General features: G+C 40.7%; 1 protein-coding gene across 1 annotated transcript in view; it reads left to right on the forward strand.

The window, feature by feature from the left end:
• UTP18 (UTP18 small subunit (SSU) processome component homolog (yeast)) overlaps positions 1-12,730 on the forward strand; it is a 34,495-nt gene that overhangs the window by 1,629 nt on the left and 20,136 nt on the right. The window contains exons 2-6 of the mRNA XM_011959994.1: positions 1,280-1,392; positions 2,968-3,066; positions 5,259-5,326; positions 9,899-9,987; positions 12,351-12,476. Of these exons, the coding sequence (XP_011815384.1) occupies positions 1,280-1,392; positions 2,968-3,066; positions 5,259-5,326; positions 9,899-9,987; positions 12,351-12,476 (495 nt within the window). The remainder of the gene's footprint in view (positions 1-1,279; positions 1,393-2,967; positions 3,067-5,258; positions 5,327-9,898; positions 9,988-12,350; positions 12,477-12,730) is intronic.

Below are 12,730 nucleotides of genomic sequence, written 5' to 3' on the forward strand. Positions count from 1 at the left end.
GCCTGACTTTATCCACTGCAGTAATCTTTTCTACATTATCCTCTGCTTAAATATATCTAATAATGTAGTGTGTGTGTGTGTGTGTGTGTGTGTGTGTGTGTCTCAGAATCTCACTCTGTCACCCAGGCTGGAGTGCAGTGGCGCCATCTCGGCTCACTGCAACCTCCGCCTCCCAGGTTCGAGCAATTCTCCTGCCTCCCAAGTAGCTGGGATTACAGGTGTGTGCCACCACGCCTGGCTAATTTTTTTTTTTTTTTTGGTATCTTTAGTAGAGACGGGGTTTCACCATGTTGGCCAGGCTGGTCTCAAACTCATGACCTCATGATCTGCCCGCCTCGGCCTCACGAAGTGCTGGGACTACAAGCGTGAGCCACTGTGCCTGGCCTAGATTTAGATTTCATAGTATAAACTTTATGGTATACATTTATAATTTTAGAACTTAGATTTAATGGTATAAATGTATTTATTTACTTATTTAGAGATACGGTCTCACCCTGTTACCCAGATTGGAGTGCAGTGGCACCTATTAGTCTTCCAGCTCCCTTTTGCTAATAGTAACTGGTTGCTCTTCCTGTTGGTCACAGATAAGTTACACCTGCACAATTCTCCGAGCACTTTAAGCTCAGAAGGCAGCTTCATCCTCCTAGGCTCAAGTGATCCGCCTGCCTCCACCTCCCAAGTAGGTAGCTGAGGTCACAGGTGCACACCACCACACCAAGCTAATTTTAAAAATTTTTTGTAGAGATGAGGTCTCCCTATGTTGCCCAGGCTGGACTTGAACTCCTGGGTCCAAGCAGTCCTCCCACCTTGACCGCCCAAAGTGTTGGGATTACAGGCATGAGGCACTGCACTCTGCTGGTATAAAGTTTCTTAAGGAGGTAGGGGTCAAAAACAGATTAGGAAAATGGAGATAGCTTTGATTCTAGTTTGCCTCCAGTCCTGTAATTTCTGTAGTTCTGACATTTCTCCTCCTTATTTCATTTGCAGACTCACCTTTTGTTCTTGTCTTACTTGGTGTTTTCCTTTCTGCGTGTTGAGTGTTGACTTTTTCTCCTTGGCTGTTCCATCTTGTCTCACCTGTCCAGCTGGTGGTGCCATTTCTCTGGTTTCTCCATTTTCTGCCTCTGCCTCCAGCATTTGCAGTGGTAGCATTCTGTCCCATTTTTTCATCGGCGAGTGGTAGAGAAAACATTCTGTGAACCAATGGCTCTAAGGCCTATGTGTCTGCAGTCATGGGGTAGGAAAATGTCAGTGCTTGAGGGTGTTTTGTCTGCTGTAGGTTCAAGGACATGAAGACTCGGGTGACTCAGAAGTGGAGAATGAAGCAAAAGGTAATTTTCCACCTCAAAAGAAGCCAGTGTGGGTGGATGAAGATGATGAAGATGAGGAAATGTAAGTTGCCTAACTTTTCTTCTGAACCCCTCTGGACACTTAAAAAAGTTATTTTGCAGATTTTAAAATCATTCTTTTTACCAATTTGTGATTAAGTGAAGGTTTGAAAAATACTTGAAAATATAGAAAAGATCTTCCATGGTTCCTAATCCCACCACCGAGGGAGAACTGCTGTTAGCATGTTGTCATACTTCTGTCTCAGTCTCCTTTTTGCTGTATACTATAGCTAAGAGAATACAGTGTTTGAAGTCAGGTCTCAATTTGCCTCCTCATTTGGCCAGTTTCTAATTGACCATGGGCAGTTTGGAACCTACATTTTTTTCCTTTGTGAAATGGGCACAGTGATAGTAACTACATCAGAAGTTTGTTGGGATTAAACAAAATATTACCTGTAGAACTTCTAGCACAGTGCCTGAAACTGAGTAAAGGCTAAAAAGAAGGTAGCTCACACCATAGGAACTGTCATAGATGAGAATGTACTGTATGCTTGATATAACATTTTGACTTTTTCTACATAAAGTTTCTACGTAAAGTTGTTTGTAAGCATTTCTCCCTACTGAAAAAAAAATAGACATTTTAAAATGGCTTTGTTATAGTCCAGTATGTGAATTAACCATAATGTACATGGCGGTTGTTGGGTAGATTTTCTTTTTACCTTTTTTTTAAAAATTGCTTTTTTTGAGACTTTTTTGAGTCTTGCTGTTTCACCTAGGCTGGAGTGCAGTGGTGCAATCCTGGCTCACTGCAACCTCTGCCTGCCAGATTCAAGTGATTCTCCTGCCTCAGCCTCCCGAGTAGCTGGGACTACAGGTGTGTGCCACCATGCCTGGCTAATTTTTGTATTTTTAGTAGAGACGGGGTTCCACCACGTTGGCCGGTCTGGTCTGGAGCTCCCAACCTTCAGTGATCCACCCATTTCTGACTCCGAAAGTGCTGGGATTGCAGACATGAGCCAGTATGCCCGGCTTTTTTTTTTTTTTTTTGGAGACAGGCTCACTCTTTTGCCCAGGCTGGAGTGCAGTGGCACAATCTGGGCTCATTTAAACCTCTGCCTCCTGGGTTCAAGTGGTTCTTCTGCCTCGGCCTCCTGAGTAGCTGGGATTGCAGGTGTGTGCCACCACGTCCAGCTAATTATTTTTAGTAGAGGTGGGGTTTCACCATGTTGGCCAGGATGGTTTCGATCTCTTGACTTTGTGATCTGCCGGCCTCAGCCTCCCAAAGTGCTGGGATTACAGGAGTGAGCCACCACGCCGGGCCTAAGGTTTGCTCTTTATATATTTAACTCTTTGATTTACCTGGAATTTATTTTGGATAATTTCATAAACTTTGTGTAGATAAGTCATGATGAATTTTCTCAAATACTAGCTCTCCAAAGTATAAACCAGATGATCTGAAATATTGAAGACTACTTTTTTGTTTTAGGAAGAACAGAGAAGATGCATTTGAAATGTTCATATCTTAAAAACCTTGACTTACATAGTTTCATTAAACATTTTTCTCCAGGTGCTAAAAGCAGCAGCTACTTATATTAACTCTTTAAAAGTTATTTAAAAATATGCTGTTCTGGTTTTGTAGGGTTGACATGATGAACAATCGATTTCGGAAAGATATGATGAAAAATGCTAGTGAAGGTAAACTTTCGAAAGACAACCTTAAAAAGAGACTTAAAGAAGAGTAAGTGTCTTTTTTCATATGATTTACCAAGAGATGTGTATAACCAATGCCCAGTCATTAACTGTAACTGCTTGTGTAGTTTTCCATTTTGAAACAGGATTGCTATTGTGGGCAGTGACTGAATTTCTGTAGTTTTAGGGGAGAGGGGACAAAGCAGAAACACAAAGAAAATTTGGAAAAAAATTATAATCTTACCATTCAAATATAATCAGTGATGATATTGCTTACTTGTTCATTTGCATGTGGTTAATCATAATTTTATAATACGAACATTTTCAAAAATTTAAATGGCTGCCACCTGGGTTCAATGGTTTTCTACATTTTGTCATATTTGCTATATGTGTTTGGGGGATGTGTGTGCTTTCCCAATGTATTTGAGAGTAAGGTACAGATAATGAGACACTTAACCTATAAATTTGCCAGTGTGCATCTCCTAAGATTAAGGATGTTTTCCTTCATATTCACAATACCATTGTCATGCCTAAGAAAATTAGTATTTTATGGCTAGTCCATGTTAGTTTCTCCAATTGTTGTAAGGTGCATACGTTTTATTTGGATTTTACGTCCCTTAAATTTATTTTTTTTTTTGAGGTAGGGTCTCACTCTGTCACCCAGGCTGAAATGGAGTGGTGCTGTCATGGCTCATTGTAACCTCTACCTCCTGGGCTCCCCGTAGCTGGGACTACAGGCATTTACCACCTTAATTTTCAAAAATTTTTTTTGTAGAAACGGGGTTGCACTGCGTTTCTCAGGCTGGTCTTGAGCTCCTGGGCTCAAGAAATCCTCCCACCTCAGCTTCCTGAGTAGCTGGGACTACAGGTGCATGCCACCATGCCCAGCTAATTTTTGTATTTTTTTGTAGAGATGAGGTTTTTTGCCATGTTGTCCAGGCTGGCCTTGAACTGGGCTCAAGCAATCTGCCCTTCTCGGCCTCCCAAAGTGCTGGGGATACAGACGTGTACCACTGTGCTCAGCCATTACCTATCTTTTAAGTGTTCAGACCTGTTGTAGAATATCCCACATTCTGAAATTTTAAGATTCCTTTTTTTTATTGAGGTGAAATTCACATAACAGTGTTAGCCATTTTAAAGTGTAAATTTGGTGGCATTTAGTATATTTAGAATGTTGTGCCACCACTTCTTCGGTCTAGTTCTGAAACATTTCTTTTGGTTTTTTTTTCGTTCTAAAACATTTTTATCACCTCGAAAGAAAACTCTCCATTAATTAGTCACTTCGCATTTCCTCTTCCCTCAATCTGATTATTTTTTCTTTGTGTTGTTTAACTTGTTCTGTCATCTGTAATTCCTCTTAAGTTGGGCTTAAAGTCTTGGTTAGAATTCAATGACATACTTTGGTGAGGAGTATCTTAAGATGACGTGTACCATACACTGCCCCTCAAAGTCCAATTGTATCAGTCTCTTTCAAATCTGATCTTTTTCTCAGCTTTGTGCCAGGGTTTTATAAACACTGTTAGGGGAAATTTCGTGGTGGTGATGGGGTTCATCTTGCGTATTTCCCTTCTCTGAGGGATCATAGTCCTATGCTGTCATCCAGTTTCCGAAAAAAGTGGTTTCATGTGTTTTGTCCAGGTTTCTAGTTGTTCATGGCTAGTGGGCTTAACTTAGTGAGCTAGTCTGTACTTCTGCATCAAAAAATTAAAACAACTCTTTGCCCTCTTCCAGGTACCAGTTCTTAAGAACACAGCTATCATGCTTCTGTTAAAGCTGACTTTTGCCAGAGTGAAGTACTTCCATTTTATTCAGATAGTATATAACGAAGTTTTGTATATTCTTACCAGTCTGGTCAGTTTCTTTCAGATGTGTTCCAGTGTGTAGTCTGTGTACTGTGGCATAAACCGCAAAGAGACTTCTTTACATAGTCTTGGTATCCAGGGTGTGTTGATATGAACAGATAAGACAACCATGTAACTAGATGAAAATAATTAACAAAAAATACGTATCCAGGACTAGTTTAAGTGGGCAGAGGTTCATGGAAGTTTCCAATATAGGCAGATTGGGACTGTTCTGTGTGAGTAAAGATAATAACTTCTGTTCTTTAAAAATAGTTAACTTCTTTGAAAGAGAGTCCATACATATTCTCAAGGGTGATCCAACCTATATGCTTTAAATGTGTGAAGCTTTATGGACATGTAGTGGTTGCCATAAATTTACCTTTCAAATATTTTTGCTTAGATTCCAACATGCCATGGGAGGAGTACCTGCCTGGGCAGAGACTACTAAGCGGAAAACATCTTCAGATGGTGAGCGTTGATATCTCTGTCTAAATTAGTACGTAAGTCCCCGTTCCTGTTTGTTATTATTTGAGCTTTCTTATGAGGCTCATTAAAATCTGGTATTTCTTGCCTGGCTTGGTAGCTCACGCCTGTAACCCCAGTGCTTTGGGAGCCCAAGGTGGTTGGATTGCTTGAGTCCAGGAGTTCAAGACCAGACCGGGTGACATGGCGAAATCCTGCCTCTACAAAAAAGAAAAAAATTAGCCAGGCGTGGTGGTGTGTTCCTGTAGTCCCGGCTACTTGGGAGGCTGAGGTGGGAGGATTGCTTGAGCCAGGGAAGACTAGGTGCAGTAACCTGTGATAGTGCCACTGTACTCCAACCTCAGTGACAGAGTGAGACCCTGTCTCAAAAAACAAAAACCAAAAAACAAAATCTGTTGTTTGACTGTAGGTTTTAAATTTAACTTGTACCATGGTTATTTTCTGCTTTTTCTGTTTTAGGAGTTTAGCTATTATAAATATGGATGGCTTAGCTAAAATATGGTTTGTGTGCTTGGAGTTACACATTTTCGACTTGGAATTAACCTTTGAAATCCTGAGAGTCCAGAGTATATCCTCTCACATCATGTAGGAGCTCCTTCCTTAGCATCCTTGATGTCCATTGAGCTTCAGTTTATGACCACCACCTCTGTCCCCTTTCTCCCTACCCTGTTAGTCCTCATGGTATGTAAATACAGGGAGCCCATACAAAGAGCCAGTGTTTTATGTAATTCTATTAGAAAAGACAGTCTGTTATTAAGTAGAAATTGACCGTCTTTGTTTCTAGCCATTTGCTTTCAGCGGTTGAAGGAATCTTAGTGATGTGGCCTGACTTTATCCACTGCAGTAATCTTTTCTACATTATCCTCTGCTTAAATATATCTAATAATGTAGTGTGTGTGTGTGTGTGTGTGTGTGTGTGTGTGTCTCAGAATCTCACTCTGTCACCCAGGGCTGGAGTGCAGTGGGGCAATCTCAGCTCACTACAGCCTCTGCGTCCCGGGTTCCAGTGATTGTTTTGTCTCAGCCACCTGAGTAGCTGGGGTTACAGGTGTGCGCCATTACACCTGGCTAATTTTTGTATTTTTAGTAGAATCGGGGTTTCACTGTGTTGGCCAGGCTGGTCTTAAACTCTTGACCTTCCAAAGTGTTGTGATTACAGGCATGAGCCACTGTGCTTGTCCTAAATACTGTACTTTTTACTAAACTGTTTCTTCCCCTTCTTCCCTTTTCTTGAAGAACTGTTAGACAGTTTTTCCTATCTTGAAATTTATTTCCCAACAACTCTCCTACGGTTTGAAACATACAGATTATCTTCTTTTTCTCTTATTTGGGAAGCCTCTTTCCATGTTTGTTTTTTAATATGTTAAGTATCCCTTGTGATTTTGACCATTTTTTTGTTGGCATACTTCTAGACCCTAGATCACCAGTTTGTCCTCCTGGATGAAACAATTTTATTGTCCATTTCAGAATGCTGCATTTATAGAACCCCACAACATTTTAGAGTCCTGTAATTTTAGATATGGTTATGCTAGCTGTTGAAACAAAATCCCACAGATCCCAGTGTCATAATCCAATTGAAGTTGATTTTTTCAGCACATAAAATTGGGGTGGTAGGAAGGTGATGGTTTACTTTAGGGACCCAAGTTTATAGAAGTTCTGTCATCTTCAGGTTGGTTCTTCCATAGTTGCCTGAGATGTTGACATCCACTTGGCTTATAGGGGGAGAAAGAGGGGATTTTTAATTGGCTTTGGCTTTTCCTGGAAATGGTACAGGATACCTTTTTTTTTTGAGACAGAGTCTACAGCTCTGTCTCTAGTAGAGACGGGGTTTCACCGTGTTAGCCAGGATGGTCTCAATCTCCTGACCTCGTGATCCGCCCGTCTTGGCCTCCCAAAGTGCTGGGATTACAGGCTTGAGCCACTGTGCCCAGCTGGTACAGGATACTTTTGCCTACATTTTGTTGGCTGGAACTCAGTCATAAGGCCACACTAACTGAGAGGATCCTAGGAAGTGTAGTTTGGCTTTGTACACAGGAGAAAAAGGAAGTGGATTAAGTCAGCAGTCAGTCAGTCTGCTACAGTGTGGGATATGCTTGTCTAATACATTCATTTTGTACACCAGAGAGGTTCAAAGGGATAGTGACTTGAAGGTATTATTGTTGACAGAATGGTGACTAGCACTCAGCTTCACAATTATCTCCAGTGTGTTATTTTTATCTGTACATATTTACTGAGTTTCTTTATAAGAAAATTATCCCTTTTGAACATAACCACACTTCCAAAAATCAACGGCAATTCATTAATATTATGAATTGTTTTATTGTGTTACTCTTTGTTTATGTCCTCCCCCCATCATTTTAGCTTGCTTTGTATTTTGCTTAGACTTCATAGTACTTTTGAACTGGCTTGATGTCTTCTGTAAGTTTTGGAAATTCTCACCTGTCTTCAAGTATTGTTTCTGTTCCAGTCTTCCTTTCTGGATTATTAGTAATATGTATATTAAATGTTTTCAACCTATTCTGTGTGGTTTGGTTGTTTTTTTTTTTTTGGAGACAGGGTCTCACTCTGTTGCCCAGTCTGGAGTGCAATGATGTGGTCTTGGCTCACTGTAGTCTCGACCTCCTGGGTTAAGCAATCCTCCCACCTCAGCCTCTGGAGTAGCTAGGACTACAGGCATATGCCACCATACCCAGCTAATTAAAAAAAAATTTTTTTTTGTAGTGACAGGATCTTCTTATGTTGCCCATGTTGGTATTCAGTGTGTTTTTTATCCTTTTTCTTTCTGTACTTCTGTCTGGGTCTATTTTTCTGATTCGTTTTCTAGACCACAAATTCTCTCTACAGCTAATTTGGTAAACTGTTAAAAACATCTATTGGAGGCTTAATTTAATTTTATTTATTATTATTTTTTAAGGCAATCTTGCTGTGTCGTGTAGGCTGGAGTGCAGTGGCGCTACCTTGGCTCACCGCAACCTCTGCCTCTTGAGTTCAAGTGATTCTCCTGCTTCAACCACCCAATTAGCTGGGATTACAGGTGTGCACTACCGTGCCCAGCTAATTTTTGTATTTTTAGTAGACACGAGGTTTCACCGTTTTGGCCTGGCTGGTCTCGAACTCCTGACCTCAAGTGATCCACTCGTCTCGGCCTCCCAAAGTAGTGGGATTATAGTTATGAGCCACCTTGGCCAGCCTGTTGGGGGCTTAATTTTAATTACTGTATTTTTCAGTTGTAGAATTTTTAAAAAATATTCTAGATTTCTGGCTCAATTCTGAGTCTTGTCTTTCATTTTTAAGTACGTTAAACATAGTTTTTGTTTTTGTTTTGAGACAAAGTCTTACTCTGTCACCCAGGCTGGAGTGCAGTGGCACAATCTCAGGTCACTGCAACCTCTGCCTCCCGGGTTCAAGCCATTCTCCTGCTTCAGCCTCCCAAGTAGCTGGGATTACAGGCATAAGCCATCATGCCCGGTTACTTTTTGTATTTTTAGTAGAGATGGGGTTTCTCCATGTTGGCCAGGTTGGTCTTGGACTCCTGACCTCAGGTGATCCACTTGACTCAGCCTCCCAAAGTGTTGGGATTACAGATGTGAGCCACTGCGCCTGGCCTAAACATAGTATTTTTAAGGTTTGTGTCTAATAATTCTGTTGTCTAGATCCCTGTGGGGATTGTCTAGTTTTCCTTTTGGTTTTTAGTGAAGTTATCTTATCAGTATTTGTCTGGTTGTATTTCATTGAGTGATGAACATTTCATATGAAACATAATGTAGATTAATTAGATCTAGAATGATGGTTTATATGTTTACTTCTAGGTAGGTAGCTTGGCAGGGGACACTAGCAATCCCAGAACGTTTTATTTTAATGAGGAATTGTGAAGCAGAGTTTCAGTTTTTGGAAGATACTCTTACAATTCTTTGATTTCACCTTTAATCCTAGTGGTAGCCCTTTGTGGCCCCAATCCAAAACCTGGTGGCTTACCAGACCCTGTCAAGAAGCTTAGAGCTAGTTTTTCCCTTCTTAGCTTCACAAGTGTTTTAAGTTTGCTCAGCTCCTTAGCTGTCTCCACTGGAATCATCAGTCATCTCCAGGGGAAAAGCAGCCCTATTAGCTCTTTTTGAAGTTCTGATGCATAGATTGCTGACTATCAGTCAGCTAAAAGTTCTGGTTCTTATTCATGTGAGTTGTTAAGCTGGATCAGTAGCCAACCTATTGCCAATTTTGCTGTGATTATGAGTTGCTCTTTTTAAATGAAATGCTGGCTTTAAACTTTTATTTCACTTTATCTTGTTTTAGTAACCATCTGTGTATGTGTTAGTCTTTCATTCTAGAGTTAAACTTTGATTTTAACTGTGGATGTTAAGCTTTGTGTCATCTTTTTCTTCCCTTTAAATGGTTTTTTTTTTTTTCCGGTTTTTGCCAATTGCAGCTTTAAAAAAAGCAATTGAGGTTGGGAGGCTGGAAAGGGAGTTGATGTTGAAAATATATTCATAGAAGTTTGGGGTAGGTAGAGGGGCGGCTCGTTGATTCTAAAGATCAGCTTTCTGGGTTTGTTTGACTTAGATGAAAGTGAAGAGGACGAAGATGATTTGTTGCAAAGGACTGGGAATTTCATATGCACATCAACTTCTCTTCCAAGAGGAATCTTGAAGGTGAGAGTCAGTGAAGTTGGGGGACCCTATCCAACTACTTACCTCTGCAATGTAATCTTCCCGGTAACAGATGTATGGATTCCTATTATCTGTGGGGTTAAATATGTTTGCTGTCATTTTGCCCTGGTAAATACTTATGTTATTTTTTTTTGTTTTTGTTTTTGTTTTTCCTTTTGCAAAAATGTTCTAGAGGTATTATGTTCCTATTGCTTGAGCTCAGGAGTTTGAAGCTACAGTGAGCTGTGATGCACTGTACTTTAGCCTGGGTGAAAGTGAGACCCTGTCTCTGAATAAATAAATAAAAAAATTTTCCAATAATTCTAGGAATCCTATTTGGTTTATCTTCATTTTCATTGGCATCAACCTAGTCCATACTGCTGTCATCTCTTATCTGACATATTGCAGTAGCTTTGTGACTGGACTCTCTACTTCCACTTTACCTCTTTTTAAATCATTCTTTGTATGGCAGCCAGAGGGATCTTTTAAAAATAAAACATCAGGTCATGTCACTTTTCATTGCTTTTTGAAAACTTCTAAATTCCTTATCGTATTCTACACTGCCCTTTCCAATCTGGCTTTTGCCTGGATCCTTAGCCTCATCTCAGACCCGTTTCCCATGATTTCCCACTTGAGTCACACAAGCCTTTTTCTGTTTCTTAGACATGCTGATAGGTTCTTTCTTGCCCGTGAACCTTTGCTCTTGCTCTTTTGTTCTGCCTGTCTTGTCTTCAGGCAGTCCTAATAGCTAGCTCATTCTTACTTTTCTGCTCAGATGGCACCTTAGACAAGACTTTGTCTGAAGTGGTCTACACTATTCACTTTTTAACTCATCACTATCTCTAGCTTGTTCATTGTGGTAACCAACTGCCTACCTAGCACAGTACTTCAGTTATCCATCATATTAGCAGACAGTACTTTAGTTTAATATCTGTCATATTAACAGATCTCTATGACATAAATATCTTTTTTTTTGTTTTGTTTTTGGTTTTTTTGAGACGGAGTTTTGCTCAGGCTGGAGTGCAAGGGCGTGATTTCGGCTCACTGTAACCTCTGCCTCCCGGGTTCAAGTGATTCTCCTGCCTCAGCCACCCACGTAGCTGGGATTACAGGCATGCACTACCATGCCTGGCAATTTTTTTTTTGTATTTTTGGTAGAGACAGGGTTTTTCCCTGTTAGTCAGGCTGGTCTCGAACCCCCGACCTCAGGTGATCTGCCCATCTCAGCCTCCCAAAGTCCTGGGATTACAGGTGTGAGCCACCACGCCTGACAACATAGGTATCTTATTACATGATGGCAGGAGTATTTAAATGGGTCAGGGGAACCTATTATGATAAATTAGAGTGATTTTGTCTCTCCCACCTTATGAGGACAATTCATTAGGCCTTCACAGGGTGAATTCACCTCCATTAAAAGTGTAGTTACCGCATGGCCGGGTGCAGAGGCTCACGCCTGTAATCCCAGCACTTTGGGAGGCTGAGGAGGGCAGATCACCTGAGGTCGGGAGTTTGAGACCAGTGTGACCAACATGGAGAAACCTCGTCTCTACTGAAAATACAAAATTAGCTGGGTGTGGTGGCGCATGCCTGTAATCCCAGCTGCTTGGGAGGCTGAGGCAGGAGAATTGCTTGAACCCGAGAGGCAGAGGTTGCAGTGAGCCGAGATTGCGCCATTGCACTCCAGCCTGGGCAACAAGAGCGAAACTCAGTCTCAAAAAAAAAAGTGTAGTTACCATAAACATTGAACTTCAGTGACTACAAACAAAACACTTTTGTTTTTAACTGAGTTTTCAAAATTCAAGGGGAAACCTGTAAAAACAAAATAAATAACAAAATAGTCCAGGTGATGGATGAGATTACCATTACTTTAAACTTGGAACCATGTACCCTAAGAGAATAAAGCAAGCAACCTGTGCCAATCGAAGAACTGTGGGGACAACTGTGCAGTGCCTCTTGCAATTGTGCCATGAACGCAAAGATGCCAGGTGCCAAAGTAGAAGTTTTAAGTGAAATTTCCTCAGAAGTGAAAGTCTCTTAACACAAATGGATGTATTTTGGGGAAATGACTACGTACTAGTGCTCTAAGAATGAGTAATACATTCAGACTTCTAGATATGGAAAGCACTTTAATGATTTAATCTTTGTATTTGAAAGATGGTAAAAATGGATTCTTGTGTGGTAAAGTGACTTGCTAGTTGGTGCCAGAGCTGTGGTGTTTTTTTTTTTTTTTGAGTTGTGGTCCTTTGGTTACCATTCCAGTGCATTTTTTTCCTGCATTATAAACGATAATGTCTTTTCTTTATACTCTAAAGAAAATAATGTTAATTCATTTCAATTGATAAAGCCCCAGCTTTCATTTCCTATAGATGAAGAACTGCCAGCATGCGAATGCTGAACGTCCTACTGTTGCTCGGATCTCGTCTGTGCAGTTCCATCCCGGTGCACAGATTGTGATGGTTGCTGGATTAGATAATGCTGTATCACTCTTTCAGGTGTGCGTCCTTATTTACTTACGTATTTCTAATGCATTATTTTTATTTAAGAACCAGACATTTGCAACCCCAAGTGCAAAAATACTGAAAAAAAATATTCATGGCTAAAACGTCATAGCCCAAAGCATAGCTGAGTCTCAACAGAAGTGACAGAGTTCATTTGCTTGGAAATACAAAGTAGAACATCCAGTCAGCATACTGCCCTTGCTTCTTGCTCCAAAGTCTGTTGTCACTATTGTCAATCACAGCTGCTA

The sequence above is a fragment of the Colobus angolensis genome, unplaced genomic scaffold (assembly GCF_000951035.1).
Source record: "Colobus angolensis palliatus isolate OR3802 unplaced genomic scaffold, Cang.pa_1.0 Scaffold50, whole genome shotgun sequence".
Classification (NCBI taxonomy): Eukaryota; Metazoa; Chordata; class Mammalia; order Primates; family Cercopithecidae; genus Colobus; species Colobus angolensis.